A 19,032-nucleotide genomic window follows, 5' to 3' on the forward strand; every position below is an offset into this window, starting at 1 on the left:
TTACTGCTTGATCTTGAATGCATGCTTGTATCATGATTCATAAGAATTGACCAAATGGACACCTAAATTAAATTTTTTTTAACATAAAAGTGACCCGAAGGATAATTAAGTTGCTATGTTCGCGCTTCCACTGCCAAAGAACTGTGCAACTGCAGAACAAGTGTGCATTCAATTAGATAAAATCATCAAGCGGGATGTAAGCTGAGAAACACGTTTAAGCGGCAATAGTACGAGGTGTTTTAAAATTAGCAATTTAGCATAGGTAAACCAGAAGCAGTGCCTGTTGCGCGATATCTGGGGAAAGTTCAAGCATGCTACTCCCTGTACACAAGGACCACGGGTGCAAATATGAAAACCCCGGGGGCCTGTATCTGTGGGGTACTCAGAAAAAAGACGCTTGAGTGGCAACACGTCTCTCTGGGCTTTTTAACTTTTTCAAAAGAGACAATTATAGCATCTTCTGCTATCAATACTTCCAAATTACTCACGATAGGCATTTAAGGTGACCGAAGTTTGAGAGCACTTATCCTCATTGACAGTCAAAATATCAGTTGCACTTGCAGTAAACGATTTTAAACGGATTAGTTAGAGTACATTGGAGCAAAAATTCAACCTCTGGCGTAAGAATACTCTTGAAAAATATCTATAATACATACAGAAGCAAACATAATACAAGCCCTAACATTACACCAAAAATTAAAATAAAAAATAAAAAACATTTACATTTGCGAAGACTGTCCAACGTCAAACGAGGACAACCCAAGACATAAAACGTAAAATTAGATATATAGAGAAAAGGTGAACAGTCTTAAACACTTATATGAAGATAGCATAGACGTATATAATCAAACAGCGCCAACATATCGTTGATACTTTCCCTATCCGAGTTCCAAAATTAGTTATATATATAACACTTGCCAGACAAAGCCAAGCCCCACTGATTGGCCATCAAGGTCAAGCCCAGAAATAGAATAATATCTTCCTCTCCTTTTTGGCTGTAAGTCAGACTGGGTAATCACAACTTTGGTGGTTCCCATAAACATGGCCATAGCTCCCCTTATCCTAAAAAGCTTTCACCTATCCGCAACACCCAATTTCCTGATGATGTGCACCGGAAAAATCATACAGCTATAAGCTGATTACACCAATCTCATGACACATTGAATAATATCAGAGAAGTACCAAATCACGGGAGCAAAGTCCTACAGTACAGGAGCCAAAATGTAAAGAAGTTAAGAAGTGGAAGAATACCTATTACCTACACAATCTTCTAACGTCCCCTTATGTATAGCAAAAGTTAAGCCTATGAACAGTCAGAGCCCACAAAATGTTTTATCTCATCCATGACAATAGAAAAGTGCTCATTATTTGGCAGCAAGTAAAACCCAATCGTTGCTTGCTCCAGGAATAGCAATTTCACATCTTGGCCAGCCTTTTCAAGCCCTTTGGCATAAGCCAACTGCCAGTCCTGAACAAGGTCTAAACCAGCAACCACAACAAGGCTCTTGGGAAAGGCAATCCCTTCAAGGCTTCGGCCTTTGGGGCCAAAGGGATTACATGCAGGATGGTCCCTATCTTCCCCTTCTGGAAGAAAAGCTCTCCAGTACCAGTCTCTATCTTTAACCCTAACAAAATATCTTCCATCTAGACGCTTTTCAGACTCAGTTCTTCCTTCCCCACCAAACAATGGGTTGAGCAGAATATTCCCCAATACTTCAATTCCAGATTCCACAGCTCTCAAGGCAACATGGTGCACAATGTTCCCACCCGAGCTATCCCCAGCCATGTAGATGTGAACTTTCTTGTCCTTCCTACTCTGAAGCCAAGTTCTAGAATTAACCCATTTAAGAGCTGTCCACCCATCATCATATGCACAAGGAAACCTGTTCTCAGGTGCACGCCTATAATTCACTGACACCACAACTGCCTTACAGATTCCTACCAGGCGACGACATAGCGTGTCATATATAGCACTATTAGCCGATGAATGTGCAAAGCTTCCACCATGAAAGAATACAATGACAGGACAAACCTCACAGCTTACAGGCTTCTCAAGGTCAACAATGTTCACTTCTCCCTCAGCAGGCCTATAGATCCGTGTCAGCAGATTCGTTTCGCGCTCAATAATCACATCAAAAGAGAACACTCCCTCCACATGGTTGGCATTTGCTGGAACTTTCCGATCAAGAAACTCTGCTAAATCCCGATTGAAAGTGCCATCAGGACGACGAAGAAGATTGTAAGCCAACTTGAAATTAGAAATCAGAACCCACATATTTAGTGGAACCACCATCTGCAACAAATTTAATTTTTAAAAAATAATAATAATAGAGCATGATCAGAAAAACCTAGAACAAAAAACAAAACAAAAAATGGATGATTAGCATTTTTTTATTTATTTATAAAATATTATAACTAAATCTAAAATGAAAGCTTAAGCTTTCGGGAAGTAAATTTTAAACCCCAAAATCAGCAAATTAAGTGCCAAACCCTAAGAACGGAAGCTGTTTAAGGTGGAACCAGGAATTGATCCAGTCATCCAACCAATACTATTACACGACCAGACCGAAGTTCGACCTATTCTTCCATGAAAACAAAAATATTCAAATTCAAAGCCCAAAACGATGACGATAAATAAAATAAAAACAAAGGGGATTATTGTCATCGTGTGCAATACCAAACAGAATAAAAATCACAAAAACAGGTTATACTATACCCAAAACCAAACAACAAGTAATCAAAACTGGAAGAAGGCAAGCATCAAATACAGCACGGTTACAGTTCTAGAATTTTCCATGAACAAAACATATTATATTCAATCAAATCCAAAAATAGCAAGTAACGGTATGGAGTCTCCGTACCTTAGAGTCGTTGGGGTTAAGTTGGTTACTCCCAGCCATAGAACGATCCTTTTGATTACAGATCCGTAAGACAAACTTTCAAAATCGCAAGCGACACGAATCCATAAAGTAACAAACAACCACTTCAATATCGTGTAACGCAAGACCCGAAGACCTTGGAGATCAGTTCAGTGCCAGAGAGAGAGAGAAAAAAAAGGAAGAGATAGTGGGAAGTGGTAGTGGTGGTGAAGGATAAGAATCGGTGCGCACTGTAGAAAATGCTAAAGTGGAACAGGACAGGGAATGCAGGGAAGGGAAAGGGCCAATCACAGAGTGAGGAAACGGCCCAGATAAAACTGTTGCGTGGGACCCACTCGTGAATCTCACTCACTCTTCGAATCAGTTGCTGGTTTTTTTAATTTATTTATTTTTTTGGTAATAAAAAAATAAAAAATCAGTGCCACGAAAATGGAAAAGTTTGAACGAACGGGGAACGGAGGAAACAAAAAAAGAGAGTTTGATATGCGGCATGGGATGTGACGGCACGTCAAGACAGACATCCCCGTTTGGAATTCCACCTTCACAATTTTGGCATAACATTTGTGTCAAGTGTCAGCTACCAAATGGAAGCTATTGTGGAGATGGATGTCTAGTGAAGAGATTACTAAGTTGATCTTGGATTTAGATGATTTCTCATATATTTATGAATTAGATATTTTTGAGTGTAGCAGATCACTGTGTATTGATAATAACGGCAAATCATTATGTACTGATAATAATGGCTTTAGCCAAAAGAGTGATGTGTGTACACAATGACAGCATAACAATAAAGAGAATAAGGTTTCCATACCTATAGGATCCCAGATTGGTGCCGAGCTATAGCTCAATCTGGCTAAGTATCTGTGTCTTCATTGCCTGCTATTGGTTGCATTATCAGCTTAGTTTTCTTGTTTCAACTTTGCCAATTTTCTGTTCTTTTGGCTTTATTTCGGCAATGCTAATTCTGTCATTGAGAATTAATTTATTTGCCCCTCAACCCGGTAAACTGGGGGTCCGGGCTACCGGGTTACATCACACTATATGATTGGCTTTGTCTCATCAAATTTATTATTAGCCTCATATGGGACTCGATCGAATGTATAAATGAAGCTTGGTCTTTCTTAGATTCGAGTTTAAACAAACTTTAGACCCTGACTCCCTGACCTGAATACATGTTGGGTGAATAACTCATTGTAATATATTATCATACTTCACTTCCACCCAAGATCTTGGAACCGAGGTATAAAATTGTGCCTTTATATTTTCTATATGATGATGACACCTTTACATATGGTGTTTTCAATTGGTGGGACGTGCTAAGACAGTCATATGTCGTCGTCACGCTTCGTGCGCATTTAATGCGCTTGTCCCATCAATTTAAAAATCATTATATCTATAGCAAATTTACTTTTTTGCCCACGTCTTTTGCACTTCGCGCCTTCCACTGTTATACTTCATTTTACCCCCCCCCCCTTTCATTTTTCATCTCCTTATCTTTACACTAAATTTTCTTGAAGTTTTTCTTCTTCCTTCATCGAATCTTTGAAGTTTGCAGGTCTCATCGCTCCGTTTCTTTTGTTCAAAACGTTTTACGGCCCTTAGCATTCCCTAAATATGTACCTTCTCACATCCTTAAACATTGATTCTCATATGTATTTTAATTTTTAGCTTGCTTTGTGTATTTTTGATACTGTATTTCGTATTCCAGGTACTCTACTTCTTAGAAATAACAGTACCGTTTAAAGCCTTTAGTCCTGAATCTCCTGATATCCCTTACCCAACGCTTTGTTCTGGGTTCTTGGGCACCCTTTGGATTTCTGGGTTAATAGCTCATACTCTCCTTCCCTCCCAAATTTTGAAATACTTGGGGAGTTGTTACATTTGGGTTTCTGCTAACGATAAGAGGGAAAGGTAATTCAAGTTGTCCATGAATCTTTGGCTGTGGTGATAGAGTGAAGGCAGATAAGGCCAGATTTATTCGAAATCTTTCTCCTGAACCTAGATATTGGTTTTGGGGCATAGATCGGACGGAAGAGGAGAAACAAGAAGCGATGCTTCAAGGTTATCGTAGCGGGGGTAGCACAAAAGATCTAGGTCGCATCACCCTAATAGCCGAGGTCGTGGCCATTCTCCAAGATCTATAGTTCCGCATTCCTCGGATTCAATTGTTCGGATTCCACCAAGGTTAGCTAATCTGACCACCACAGATGTCCCTGAAAGTCTGCCGGAGAGGACAATGGGACAAAATCTGTTGAAGGCATCTACCCATCAATTCGTGGATGGAGGGACCTCGTCTACAGCTATTATTAATATGATATCGCAAAAATTCAACAAGGGAACTAAGGCTGACCATTATTTTTCTTATGTTTATTTGAGTTATAAGCTTGTAAAGCAACGCTTGAACTCTTTTGTTGAGTATACTTTGATGATTTGCTTTCATAATAACAGTTTTTCGAAGTTTAATTCATCTCCTGGTGAAGTGATTCATCCAGTTACGAGATCGGGCGAGTCGTCCGGCTCGTCCAGTAGTAGTTATTTTGATTCAAGTATGCATGTCATTTTTCTAATCTCGACTTTCCTTATTCTAAGTATTTATAGAGTTATCTTCTGCAGAACTAGTAGCAGAGTCACATTCTGCAGAGTCGGGTTCCGAGTTGCCCTCCTCTGATTTGATAGTAAAGCATTCTTGGGTTACTTACGAGGTTCTAACCACACTGTACGATATGAGTTCGGAAGACATTTCTGAGCTTTCTGTCGGCAAGATGGAAGGTTACGACATTATTCCTCCTGGTCAGAATGATCAAGTTTGCTCTGGGAGGAATTCAGATGAGCCTTCCTTTTTTTTTTCTTTTTCTACCGGGATTTGATCGTGAAGATCAGTCTTCAATTTCTATTAACCGAGTTTCAAGTGGGTGTGTTGAATCATCTCCATATCGCTCCTAGTCAGCTTCATCCCAGCGAGTGGGGTTTTGTTAAGGCCTTTGAATGTTTTTGTGCCTATTTAGCTTTACCCTACACGGTTCCACTTTTCTTCTATTTTTTCTCTGTTCTTACTTACCGCATCGAGCGTGATTCGCCAGAAAGAAAGGGTTGGGTTAACATCTATGGTCGTCCTTTAAGGAAACTTTTTAATGTTTTTACGACTATTTTAAAAATTTCAAGGATCAATTCTTCAAAGTAGTGGCCAAAGTTAGGAAATGCCTCGGGTTCCTCTTTTTTCAGCTGAAGGAGTAGAGGGAGAATTTCCTCTTTTATTGGTCGCATGATCATCATGAGTTTGCTTCGTCGAGCTATCTTCTCGAGGAAACTGAGCTCTCCTATGCCGAAAGTCTCGCGACTGTATCATTACTTGCCTACGTGAACCAACACAGTCATGTTAGCCCAGCTTCATTTATTTTTAAGTCTCAAGCCGAGTTCGATTAAGAACTGAGTATGCTTTATTTATTTCGTTGTAGTCTGAGCTAGACGCCTTTCATTTATTTGCCGAATTCTTTTGCCTATAATGGGTGATTTTATTTACTTTGACATTGTAGTTCCAAATATGAGTGGTCAACCCAGCTTCATTGCTACCTTGAGCCAAGGGGAATCTACCTTCGCTCTTGAATCGAAGGGAAAAATACGCAAGATTTGTGATGCGAAAGCTGCAAAAGGCATTATTGCAGTGGAGAATACCAAGGGCATCCCGGCTAATAAGTCCATGGGTATCCTGATTTTTTCTTCAGGTGGTTCCTCCGCAACTGTGATTGTCAATCCAGACAAAGGGTCTTTTCCTTAGGGATGCTATCATTCCAGTTTCCAACTTCAGGACTGGTATCATGAAACCTTGCCAAGGATATCTCAAAATCCACCACAAAATGAGTATAACCTACACACAACGATAATTTTTTACGTTAAAATAATAATATAGGAAATTAAAATTCATTAATACATGTTATATTTGGAGATAGAAGTTGTTCACCATACATAAATTTATTACCGCCTTCTTCGATTTTTCTTTTCTGAACTTTTGATTAAAATTGCTAGCAATATGATGAAGGCAAAACATGTGGTCCGCATGCGGTGGCTGCCAACCAAGGTGATTCTCCATAGCAAATAGTATGCTTTGGTGCCGAAATGAGACATAGATTTGACCTCTGCGTAACATGCATACAGATTTTAGCGAGAAAGTATGACCAATCTTCCAAGGTCTCGCCCTCAACGATGGCAATTGCAACTGGCAAATATTTGTTATTTCCATCCTCAGTTATGGCAATCAACAATTTTTCTTTGTACTTGCCATATAAATAAATAACATAAATCTGAATTACTGGTTTACAAAAATTGAAAGCCTCGCAATACTATCTAGATGTCCATAAAATGCAATGAAATACGCATTTTCCAGGAATTTGTCGATGAGTTACAAAATAATCGTTTGTTTGAAGGTGATAAACACAACTTGGTGAAAAGCGAAGCATATATTCACCCCACCTGGGCAAAAATGCATAGGATTCCTCTTAATCACCATAGATCATTGCAATTGATTTCTGCTATGCATACCATGCATTTTTATGTGAAACTTTGAATCCATAATAATGGATGATCCTGTCTTGAACAAGTGCAATTGAGGCTGATAGTTCCTCATTTATCATCCCTAATATTCTCATTAACATTTCTATACACTAAAGAGTTTGTAAGCCGCCGTCATTTCTTCTTCTTCTTCGTTTCTTCTTCCCCCATTCTTCTTCGTCAATTTTGTAAAAAAAATTCTTCAAGAAGTTTATGTCCGCACTTGCGGACATTGGCGCATAGGTAGGTCCGCCACTGCCTCCGTATGTTAGGGTTTCTTCGTTTATTGACAATCACTATGCGTTCCATCTCTGAATTTTTTTAATGCATTCAACTATATAACAGTTCCTCTTCCTAGTTTTGTTTGGGTAATTGGGGAACAAACAAAAGGTACGCCCTGGATATTCCTTTTGATGTTTAAATACTTATACTATTTGGAATTATGTTCCCCTTTATGTTTATGGTATTGCATTCTCTTTGTCGCTCAAATTTTGTAGAACTGGGTGTTCAATCTCGTGTATTTTGGGATCCGGGGGAATACCAATTTTTGTGTCTACTATGTTTCCATCTTTTGGATACCTTACCTGGGTATTATCACTAAATTTCATTTTGTTTACGAAATGAGTATATATAAACTACACCTTGGTTTGTGTGCATTTTCTGTACTCGACTCTGCTCCGCACTGCAGATACAGTGGAGCCTTGCGATGAAATCCAAAACGCACGTCTAAAACGGTAACGGCCACGCAAGTTAACCCGGCGGAGGCGGAAGCAGCAGCTCGCCAAGCCCGCCGCCATGAATTTCGCGTTGCCGCAGGCGGATGTGCCACGCCAAAGCGTTGTCGGAGACGAGGAGCAGCCTAGGAAGCTAAGCCGCCGGGATCATGGCACGGCGGAGTGTCTGGTACTTCTTCGTGCTGCCGGTTCTTTACATCTCTGGTCTGTTGATGTGTGTGGGCCCCTTCTCCGCTCTCATTGACCATACTCCTCTTCCGGGTTCCCGTTACCGCAGCCACGAGCTCTTTTAGAAGCTTTGGCACGATATTGAGTCTGATAATTCCTCTGCCATTGAGGTTCTTCTTGTTTAGCCATTTTCCTTTGCAAATACCCTACAATTCAGAATCTGTGTAGTGGAGAATTTCGCGTTTGACATTTGGTGGAGCCATATGAAATTTTATTTTGTTTTGTTATGTTTTGTTTTTTTTTCTTCTTTTTTTAATTCAGTTATTTTGATTATTGATTAACTACTTCGAGGTGCATCACAATAGAATAATTAAAATCATTCTCTTCCACAAAGAAGGCTGATTTTAATTTATTTTGATTACGATTATTTTTTGCAAACAAAGTTCCTAGTTCCTCTGCTTTTTCTTTTGAAATTTCATGCATGATTGTTTTAGGATAAAGGATAAAAGGGATGATCCACACAGCAATTGACACGTTCTACCTCACAGACGAGCAGCTAACAAATTCACCCTCTAGAAAAGATGGCATAGATGAAGCCACCAAGACCACACTTAGAATCTATGGCTGTGATCTCATCCAAGAAAGTGGCATCTTACTTCGTTTGTATCCTTTTTTCATATTATTATTATTTTTCATTTTAATCTTTGTACGTTCGGTTCAGATTGTTACCTTAATTGTCTGGCAGACCACAAGCGGTCATGGCCACTGGGCAGGTTCTGTTTCATCTTTTCTATTGTAAGAAGTCATTTGCACGGTTCAATGTCAAGGTCATTTTTCTTTTTGTTATATGTATTGTTTGCTCCTCTTACTGTCTCTTTTCTTCATGAATCAAAATCCTCAAAGCATCTCTTTTTGCAGAAAGTTGCTACAAGCTGGGTATGGCTTGCTTCGAAACTAGAGGAAAACCCTAGAAAAGCCAGACAAGTAATCATTGTTTTTCACAGGATGGAATGCAGGAGGGAGAACTTGCCCATGGAGCATTTAGACTTGTATTCCAAGGTCACTCTCCCTTTCTTTATGCCTTGAGTACAATCTTTCAATAAATTTTAGTTTTTTGAATGTTTTTGTTTTCTTTTTTCATGAACAGAAATATTTTGATTTGAAAATGGAGTTGAGCAGAACAGAGAGACATATTTTGAAAGAGATGGGATTCATTTTCCATGTTGAACATCCTCATAAATTTATATCAAATTACCTTGCTACACTTGAAACAGCTCCAGAATTGAGGCCAGAATTGAGGCAAGAAGCTTGGAATCTGGCTAATGACAGGTACATAATTGCAGATATTATTATTATGTCGTTGTTGTATGTCTACACATGTACATATGTTCCACTCCACATTGTACACCACGATTTACTACTCACAAGATTCTTGAATTAGACTGTATTTTCTATTCTTTTAAACATTGGAAGGTTTGCTTGGATTAAGTAAACAATTTAAAGAGATGTAGTAATCCTCATAACACATTTAATGAAGTAGAAGAACAAAATCTTGACAAAGTTGTCCATGACAGCTTTTTGAACAACCTAGTGTTGTAATTATATTCTTAGAGGATTTAATTTGTGCAGTGTAAAATGAAAACAGAAGTTACTATAAATATGAATAGATGTTTTAAAGAATATTGTACTGTCTAGGCAGAAGATTTGGCTGAAAATATGACGGTAATATCGTATAAAGTTTTGAGATTCTTATTAAATTGTTGAACCTGTTCATCTTGTGCTTGTTGTTAAATGGATAGATGTTTTAAAGGGTATCTACCTTATTATGTTGTTGGACCTGTTGAACTTTTGTAAATCATGTGTGACATACTTTTGATCCAAACCAAAGCATAATCCGCAATGGAGTAAAAAATCTATTTACTCATCCAATTGCCGTACTGCAATGTGCTAGTATTTTTGGTTATGGCTTGTATTCAACGTCTTTCAGTTGAGCTAAATGCTTGTTGTTTTATAGTTATATGCTTCACTAACTCTCTTCTTGATGCAGTTTGCGCACTACATTGTGTGTTCGATTTAAGAGTGAGGTTGTGGCTTGTGGAGTTGTATTGTATATGATGCTGCTCGTAGGTTTCAACTACCCCTTCCTGAGAACCCACCATGGTGGAAGGCATTTGATGCAGAGAAGTCTGGGATTGATGAAGTCTGCAGGGTTCTGGCTCACCTTTATAGCCTTCCAAAGGCGCAATATATACCAGTCTGCAAGGACGGGGACTCATTTACATTCTCCAACAAATCATTGGAATCAAAGCATCAGTCAACACCAAAGGTGATGTCCTATTTTCCCCTATTTATTTTGTACTTGCCTTAGGGATGCAATATCAGCACAGAATTGGCTGTTATAAGATAAATGTTTGCTTTTGTAAACCTGTATTGTTGGCAATCAACTATAAGATTTGGATTGTTTACATTCTCCAACAAATCTTTGGAATCAAAGCATCAGTCAACATCGAGTGTGATGGCCAATTTTCCCCAATTTATTTTAAACTTGCCCTAGAGATGCAATGCAATATCAACACAGTGGACTGTTATAAGACAAATGTTTGCTTTTGTAAACCTGTATTATTAGCAATCAACTATATGGTTTCGATTTGACATGCCTGAAATCATTTCTAATTTGTAGGATGTTCCACAAAGTAGCCCCCAAGCTGATACTGAGACATCAGCCCCAAAGGGCATTCCTGGGGAAGCTAATGTTGAATCCATTGGTGGCAAGGGTGCATTGGTAAAGCTAGCCACTGATAAGCTGAAAGATTCCAAGAAGTCTGATGATGAATCCAAAGGCATGGCTGCCGAGGGAGAGGCAAGAGATGAACTCACGATGATGTCCAAGTCTGACCGTAAAAGGGATGCCAGTGGGGAGACACGCAGGGACAGGGACAAGGATAAGGATAGGGACAGAGACAGGGATAGGGACAGGGACAGAACAAAATCCAGGGATCGGGATCGTGGGAGGGATTCTGACAAAGAACGTGAACGAGAGGAAGCTGAGAGGGACAAACTCAAGGATCTGGTTCACCGTTCCAGGGAAAGAGCAAAAGATTCAGGTATTTTTATATATTTATTGTCTGGTAATTTTTTTTCGTTGGGTATTTTGGATGAAATTAAGTTTTTCTGTTGGATGCAGGACATTCAGAGAAATTAAAACACCATTCATCGCGTGGTATGAATCTGAATTCATGAGTTTGGCATTGTTTTCCTTTCGGTATTCCCTCTTCTAACACATTTTGATTTCAGATCGTGACTACCCCGGTTCCTCTTACTCGTCAAGGGAGAAAGATCGACATAGACATTATTGACATTACTAAAAGAGCTTTCAAGGTCTACCGCAATTTTGTCCATAGTTCGCCAAGTAATTGAGAATTGCATAACTTCTGATCTATAATCATGTACTACTACCTGTTAGGGCAAGTGTTGTTAAAATTATAAACAATAGGAATGCCTTGTTGTATTAGTTGCATTCACCATCACATTCAAGCTTGTCATTCATATTTCAACTAACAATTATCCCTGACTGTATCCCTTCTGGTATGATAGTGGATAAAAGCTATAGAAATAAATTTATGTATGTTAACTGGTTTAGTTTATAATATTTTTCTTTATTTGTTATTATGATTTAGGAATAATTTATAAGTGCATACTCATTAAGTAATAAACATCGAGTGGGGATATTCTTACTACTAGAAAAATTCACTACCAACCCACTACCTCCATAATCACCATTGGATCAACATTTTCTCTTTCTTCAAAAACTTTTAAACATTCTCTCTCTTTGATCCAATGGTAATTGTGGAGGTAGTAGGTTGGTAGTGGATATTTTTGGTAGTAAGAATATCCCCCCTCATAAACATCAGCATAAATTTTCTATTAAGCCAAAATATTTTGTTAATACGATTAATCTTTTCTTTTCCTCGTCATAAATAAGTAGAATACGTACAAGATAACGTTTTACTAACCAATGGTTGATTTGACAAAAAATATTATGTAATTCATGCCCAATTAAGTAATTATTTAAATTGAACTAACTGAATGGGTGTAATGGTAGTTGAATCTTATGAAGAAAGAGTTTAAAAATTACATATGACTTCTTTCATATCTGTTTTTTACTTTTATTCCAAGGTAGCATTCCAATTTTCCAAAATATGTGATTTGAAGCAAAATAAAAAATAAATAAAATGTACGTGGCCTATTAATTCGTTATTATTTAATTGTTGGATTTACTTGACAAAATATTAGGTAACTTTTTTTTTAAAAGCACATTTTTCTAGGCAGTAAAAAAAAATCCGGTACAGTTAGTAGATAGTTGGGCCATTTAAACATGTTGATAGGGGTTCAATTTCTGACTCACTTCGGTGATCTGTATGTCTCGAAAGGATTAGTTTTCTGCTGTTGACGGTTGAAGAAACTATAAAAAAAACCAACCCTTTAAGCCAATAATAAATCAAGTCACTCTTTGTGACAAAGTCACCTTCTATCAAGAGAACGATACCCCAGGGGGCAAATGAACTTGGGTAACGAGGTCATCCCCAATGGCAAATCATGAAACTATAATGAGTAGACACAATTAAGGAACGTCAAGTCAGAAGATGATCAGAGAAGGTGTGTTAGATTAAAAAGATACCCACAATGCTTAGTTAGTTGTTGTGTTTTTTCTTTTCCTCTGTATCCAAAAAAAAAAGACACCCACAAGAGAATACATCACCTTCAAGGAATGTAATAAATCAAAATACAATGAGGAAACCAGTTGTCCACTTTTTTTTCATGTTTCTTTGGTGTTTTTACCCCCTCATTAGCCTAACATACAGCGACAATCCCTCATGTTTCTTTACCATTATCCATACTTTTTCTGTCCCCTTGGTAATCTTCCAAGGATTGCTTTGTCAGTACTCTCATTAGCCATCACCTATTCCACTCCAGTGTTTAACATTCCATTCTCCATCTTCACATCACCACAATCACCAACCTTCAACAGATTAACATGCAGAGCTGCAGGATCAAGTTAAAAAGTTCCACTTGGAACACCTTCCCTTTCATTACCAGTCATCTTATATGAGGGAATTCGATGTGAAGATAGTATGACACAAGTTTGGATAATTTGGATGGAACTAAAGGAAGTCGATATTTATAAGGCACTATGACGTTCAAGTATTTGAGTGAATAAGTATTCTTTATATGAGAAAGATGAATATTCCTAGATCTTTACCCCTGTATTTATAGCGTACGACATGACCAACTTGCAAATTCAGCTAACCGCCTTTATATGATGATTTTGTTGATACATCTTTTGATTGGTTGATTTGTGTGGGCTTTACATCTTATTTGTGATTGCTAGATATACCTCATGGTGGGATACATGGTTGAAGCTTAGCTAGAAGCTTATTTATGCCATTCGGTAATTGGATTATGTTTCTTACGTGTTAAGGATATTTTTGGATTTGATCCATCATGAAAGTGGGCTTCTAATTATATTTTGAACCCGTATTATTTGTCCATATCAAATGGACACAAACCCATAATGCATTGCCCGCATTCACACAAAGCTCTAACCAATAAAATAATAATAATACAATCAACAGAGAAATGTGCATAAATTCATAATAAAAAATTCACACGTGCCTCATTTTCTCCTTTAATAAATTTGAGGGGAGCCAAGTCAGCTGCTTAAATTTATAGGTAATATATACTTACAAACACAGGTGTCTCTTGGGAATATCGACAAACACTGCGCACCAAACCTTAAAAGAAAATAAAAATAAACACAGCTGCAGTCTAATGGGAACCTATTCTCATGTATTTCTTCCCAGCACATCCCTAATTAGTTGTCTCGGTGCTGTGACAGGAAATATATGAAGTGAATTTCAGTAGATGGTGGGAGTGCGAAAAAAGAAAAGTACAAAAATTGATGTTATTTTCTTTTTGTCTAACCTGGCAACTTTGTGAACTTTTGAAACTGCACGAATGCTTGATTGATGAACATTTCTGTACCATAGACTATGGCTGCTCCAGCTTCTTGTGCTTCTCGAAGGAGTCTTGTCAATTTTGGTGTGTAAATGGCATCAAACACCAATGAATAGTGTTTCAGGGCTTCCTGTTAAAACATAAAAACAGGAAGTGACGTGACATCTTAGAATATTTTGACGATGAATATCTAGAGCCGGCAAAACGGACTCGGCTCGGCGGGCTAACCCGCCAAACGGGACAGGAGTGACTGAGTTTTTCAACCCATCTTAAAAGCGGAGCGGGGCGGGCCGAGCTCATTTTTTAGCGGGTTGATGACGGGCATAAGCGGACCGAGGCGGGTCAGTGTAAAATAGACTAGAGCTAGTAGGTCAACCCGCCAAACGGGGCAGAGCGGGGTAACTCATTTTTTTGGCAGGTTAATGGCGGGACAGAGCGAGCCGCCCACTTTGCCACTTCTAAATATAGATAGACCTTTTACATCAATAAAAGTTGATAACAGAACATGGAACACTAACTCCAAACCTTTGGTAAGGGTGTCTCATCAATGTTCGGTTTCATTCCAACAGATGTAGTATTTGCGAGAATCATCCCTTCTTGTGGGTGGAAGTTCTCTAATTCAGATAGAGTAATAGCCTCTCCTTCAACTTTACTAGCAAGTTCTTTGGCTTTGGCTGATAGTCAAAAAGAAAAGAAACAGATCATGCATGCATCATCATTCCTCACTAGAAATAATAATCAAACTAAACCAAACAAGATTTTCTCACCATAAGTACGATTGGCAACAACTACTCTTGCACCCTTTTCTTTTCCACCGTAAGCTAGTGCTTTTCCTGCCCCACCAGCTCCCATAACGACAAACAGTTTACCATATAAAGGTGAACCAGATATAGATCTTCCGTTTAAACCTGCATAGAGTGGTAATGAAAGAAGCCTTTAAATAAATAAATAAAAACCTCGTATAGTCTTTTCTCAATAGCCGCAAAGAAAACAACGAAACCTAGTATTCCTTCCTCAATAGCTGCAATGGCCCCAAGATAGTCAACGTTATAACCTATTAGTTTTCCATCGTGTGGCCTCTTAATCATGCAACTGATAGCTCCTATTGCCTGCAAAAATGTTTGATTAGGAAGCTATATTAATTTCAAATGATAAAAATAAAAAGATGGGACAGAGGTTTTCAGGCTAAATACCTTGGCAATTGGATCGACCTCATCACAGCATCTAAGTCCATCCTCCTTGTGAGGAATCGTATAACTGTTATATAAAGAAAAAAGAGTTATTGTAATTGCATGACTCCACAAAATCAAATATATATATATACATATATATATATATATATATATATATATATATCTTAAAATCCTGCCCTTAAGTCTATATATGAAGAATGCCCAAATGGGTCAACACCACATTTTAAGAAAAATATAGAAAAACTGAAGAGGGCATTCAATTCAACTATAAATATATGTTACACAAAGGAAGATTCTACGAGGATGTTACTATACCTGTATCCAACAAAATCTGGAGATGAGTAAGTGTTGAGAAAATCTGAGACATTATCAACCAACAAAGGCAAGTAAACTCCATCAAATCCCACAGCCTTGAAAGCTGCATTATAAAGATGAGGACTTTTGCTATGACCAACAGGATTTCCTATAACACCATGTACTTTGGTGGCAACCCCAATCTGTCTAAAATTGTATAAATCCAACAAGTCTTTAATAGTTGGTTGCCCAGGAGCTGATATAGCTCCAGCCTCAATTGAACCAAACGTGAGAAATCCTCCAAACTTTGCACAGAGTACACGTGACATAAATCCCTTCTCACCCATTGCAATTCCTATCATTGGGACCTACAATTATTCATTTTATTAAACTCAGCATGTCATTTACATTCTGCCGAAATTTTTGAACCCATAACTGTACAAGTCATAAGATACTGATTGAAGATAGTATGTATGTATGCTCTATAATAATTGATAATATTTGATGTGACTACTTGTCTTTCATTAAAGAAACAGGAAAGAAAACTAATGTTAATGTAGAGCAAAACACATTGAACAACCAAATTGTGTTGATCCGTGCTAAGTGCTAACTAATTACCTGAGAATGCACAAGGACTTGAAAAACACGTGCAGAGTCTGTGATGTCCAATGCAGTGGTTGCAACCTTCACTACATCAGCCCCAGAAGCCTGAATTCTTGCAGCAAGATTACCTATCTCCTCCACAGAGGGAGTATTTTCGAAGTTGTGTGAAGAGACAATGATCTTCACATTGTCTGGCTTCTTCCCTCCAATGGACTTGTAAAAGTCATGAGCTACCTTCAATAGACAATATAAGAAAGAATATGTATATATAACATAAAGGGATAGTATCCGTTAAACAGACTTTTTATGTAAATTACACTACGTACGACCGGTCACACACTGCATGATTAAAGTAGGACCTGTCGTACTTAATATAGTTTGTAAGAGTTTGTAAACAAAAATTTTACATATAACCTGCCCCTAACATAAATATTATTATTAGAACTTTGATGTTCGCCCCTAACTATTTTTATTAGGATAAGTTATTTTATCTTTTTTTTTGTTTATTTTTGTTTACCACTCTTTAATATCAGAGTATCAATTAAATTTATCATCTCTCTTTTCTATTAAGATTCTGATATAATTATATTGAAAAGTGATAGTCAGAAAAAAAAATATATATATAAATAGAATAACCTATCCCATTTTTAATTGGTAAAAAAAAAAAATGTGTATATATAATATAATTACATTTATTGCCATCTTTTGCATGCCAGGTATACGGTATGCCAGTTACTTAAGATTACCTTTAACTCAATGTCAACAAACTCAGATCCCAATTCAATGGCTAGACGTAGAGCAGATTGTCTCTTGTTTTCATCTCCATTATACTTCCCTCCTTCCCATATAGGTCTGAAACGAAAGGATCAAAACACACACTCACATATATGGATTCTAAAGAAAACTTAAAGCAGTAATGATGAACACATATTGATATTGTGGAATTATTTACCTGTAAGTGATTAAAATGGGCAAAGGACGGTTTTCTATTATGGTTTGAAGATGTTGTGAAGGATTGAAGTTCTTCAAGAAGTCCAACCGAGCCTCCACTAGGTCGGCACCTAATTCTTTTGCCTTGCTTATCTGAGACACCATTTGTTCCACTGAGTTTGCTATGATTGGAGCACAAATTAATGTTGAGTTTCTTCTGCCTCCACCTTGAACTCCAAGATCCGCGGTAGCCCTCTGGATTAGCAAAGCATGTTATTGTTTGTTAAGATATATATATATATAGTAATGTGAGAAGAGCAAAAGCTTCAGAATAAAAGAAAATCCTATTAGAACTTTCTAAGTTGACATGCTATGGGAGCTAACTAAGATGCATGAACATAAAAGAACATGAGACTATATCAGTTACATGATCCTTCAAGTAGTCATGAACTATTTCACGCAATGATTTCACCCATCCTTTTATCTGCAATGCATTTTTTAAATTCAAAATAGTCAAATTAGTATGTGCAATATTCTGTTTTTTTTTTTTTTTTTTCCCAGGAACCAAACATGTTATCTAAGGAAAGAAAACAAGAAACAGAGTTGGAAAAACAACGCTGCTGATAGTCATTTCTAGCGGAAAGGAGTTGAGGATGAAAGAGTACGAGCTAGCTATGCTGCAGAGAAAATAAAATTAAGATAAAACGTGTTTGTCTAGGAAAATGGGAAAATGGGAAATAGTTGGTGGGGTATCATCAACGTTATATTTGTGTGTGTAGTTTTAAATAATTTTTTTTTACACACAATAAATATGTGGGTCCAATGAATTTTTTTTCTCTTAAAAAAATTTAAGGGAACCCATATGTTTGTGGGAACAGTGATCATTTTGTCACGTTTGGACAAAAAATTATCAGACTGCCACGTCAATAGTAAATTTTGCCAAAATGCCACGCGGCATAATTCGCTACACAGTGTAGCGAAATATGCCACGTCAGAACCAAAAATGTCACATGTCAAATTTTGAGAAATTCGCTACCCTATGTAGCGAATTTCTCAAAATTTGACATGTGGCATTTTTGGTTCTCTGCTTTCTGACGTGACATATTTTGCTATACTGTGTAGCTCATTACTTGCATGCATAATTCGCTATACTGTGTAGCGAATTACGCCGCGTGGTATTTTGGCAAAATTTACTATTGGCGTGACAGTCTGGTAATTTTTTTGTCCAAGCGTGACACTTGTCCCTATGTTTGTGGTGTGTTTTGGTATTTTTGTTTATTTATTTATATATGAATTTTATGAAAATATTCTTCATTAATTCTTCTAACACCCAAAATAATGTAGTTTTGGGATGGCCAAAGATAAAATTATCTCAAGTGACTTGAGAAATATTTTTTCAATATATATATAAGCTTATCATTTCTCAAATTTTTTGAGATAACTTTATCTCCTGCTACTAAATCATAACCGCATAAAGATAAATCAATTATGATAAAGGAAGAGAAAGAAATAGGGAATCATAACCATTTAAAAATAAATCAAATAATATAAGAAAATAAATAAACAAAACAACGTAATTTTGGATGAACGGAGATAAAATATCAAGCTACTTGAGAAATATATATATATATATATATATATGTGGTCAGAATCATTTTACACCAGTGTAAG

The 19,032-nt window shown here is 37.3% G+C and overlaps 2 protein-coding genes and 1 pseudogene across 3 annotated transcripts; 1 reads left to right on the forward strand and 2 right to left on the reverse strand.

Moving 5' to 3' along the window:
• Window positions 1-592: 592 nt before the first annotated feature.
• On the reverse strand, window positions 593-3,172 carry LOC133294686 (gibberellin receptor GID1C). 2 transcript variants are annotated; one of them, XM_061493414.1, is made up of 3 exons: window positions 2,862-3,172; window positions 1,259-2,293; window positions 593-1,098 (listed from the first exon to the last, which is right to left on the reverse strand). In XM_061493414.1, the coding sequence occupies exons 1-2, from the start codon at window positions 2,898-2,900 to the stop codon at window positions 1,304-1,306; spliced, it is 1,029 nt and encodes a 342-aa protein (XP_061349398.1). In that variant the 5' UTR covers window positions 2,901-3,172; the 3' UTR covers window positions 593-1,098; window positions 1,259-1,303. The 2 variants fall into 2 exon arrangements, with proteins under 2 accessions (XP_061349398.1, XP_061349397.1); XM_061493413.1 differs by having other exon boundaries at window positions 593-2,293.
• Window positions 3,173-8,837: 5,665 nt separating this feature from the next.
• On the forward strand, window positions 8,838-11,682 carry LOC133294767 (cyclin-L1-1-like; annotated as a pseudogene).
• Window positions 11,683-14,169: 2,487 nt separating this feature from the next.
• On the reverse strand, window positions 14,170-17,992 carry LOC133294743 (bifunctional 3-dehydroquinate dehydratase/shikimate dehydrogenase, chloroplastic-like). Its single transcript, XM_061493487.1, has 12 exons — window positions 17,954-17,992; window positions 17,789-17,845; window positions 17,384-17,616; window positions 17,178-17,283; window positions 16,447-16,665; window positions 15,850-16,196; window positions 15,535-15,598; window positions 15,342-15,450; window positions 15,109-15,249; window positions 14,867-15,015; window positions 14,309-14,471; window positions 14,170-14,213 (listed from the first exon to the last, which is right to left on the reverse strand). The coding sequence occupies exons 1-12, from the start codon at window positions 17,990-17,992 to the stop codon at window positions 14,170-14,172; spliced, it is 1,671 nt and encodes a 556-aa protein (XP_061349471.1).
• Window positions 17,993-19,032: the final 1,040 nt, after the last annotated feature.

This window comes from Gastrolobium bilobum, unplaced genomic scaffold (assembly GCF_033153095.1).
Source record: "Gastrolobium bilobum isolate Gb01-03AN ecotype WA unplaced genomic scaffold, APGP_CSIRO_Gbil_v1 utg3268, whole genome shotgun sequence".
Lineage (NCBI taxonomy): Eukaryota > Viridiplantae > Streptophyta > Magnoliopsida > Fabales > Fabaceae > Gastrolobium > Gastrolobium bilobum.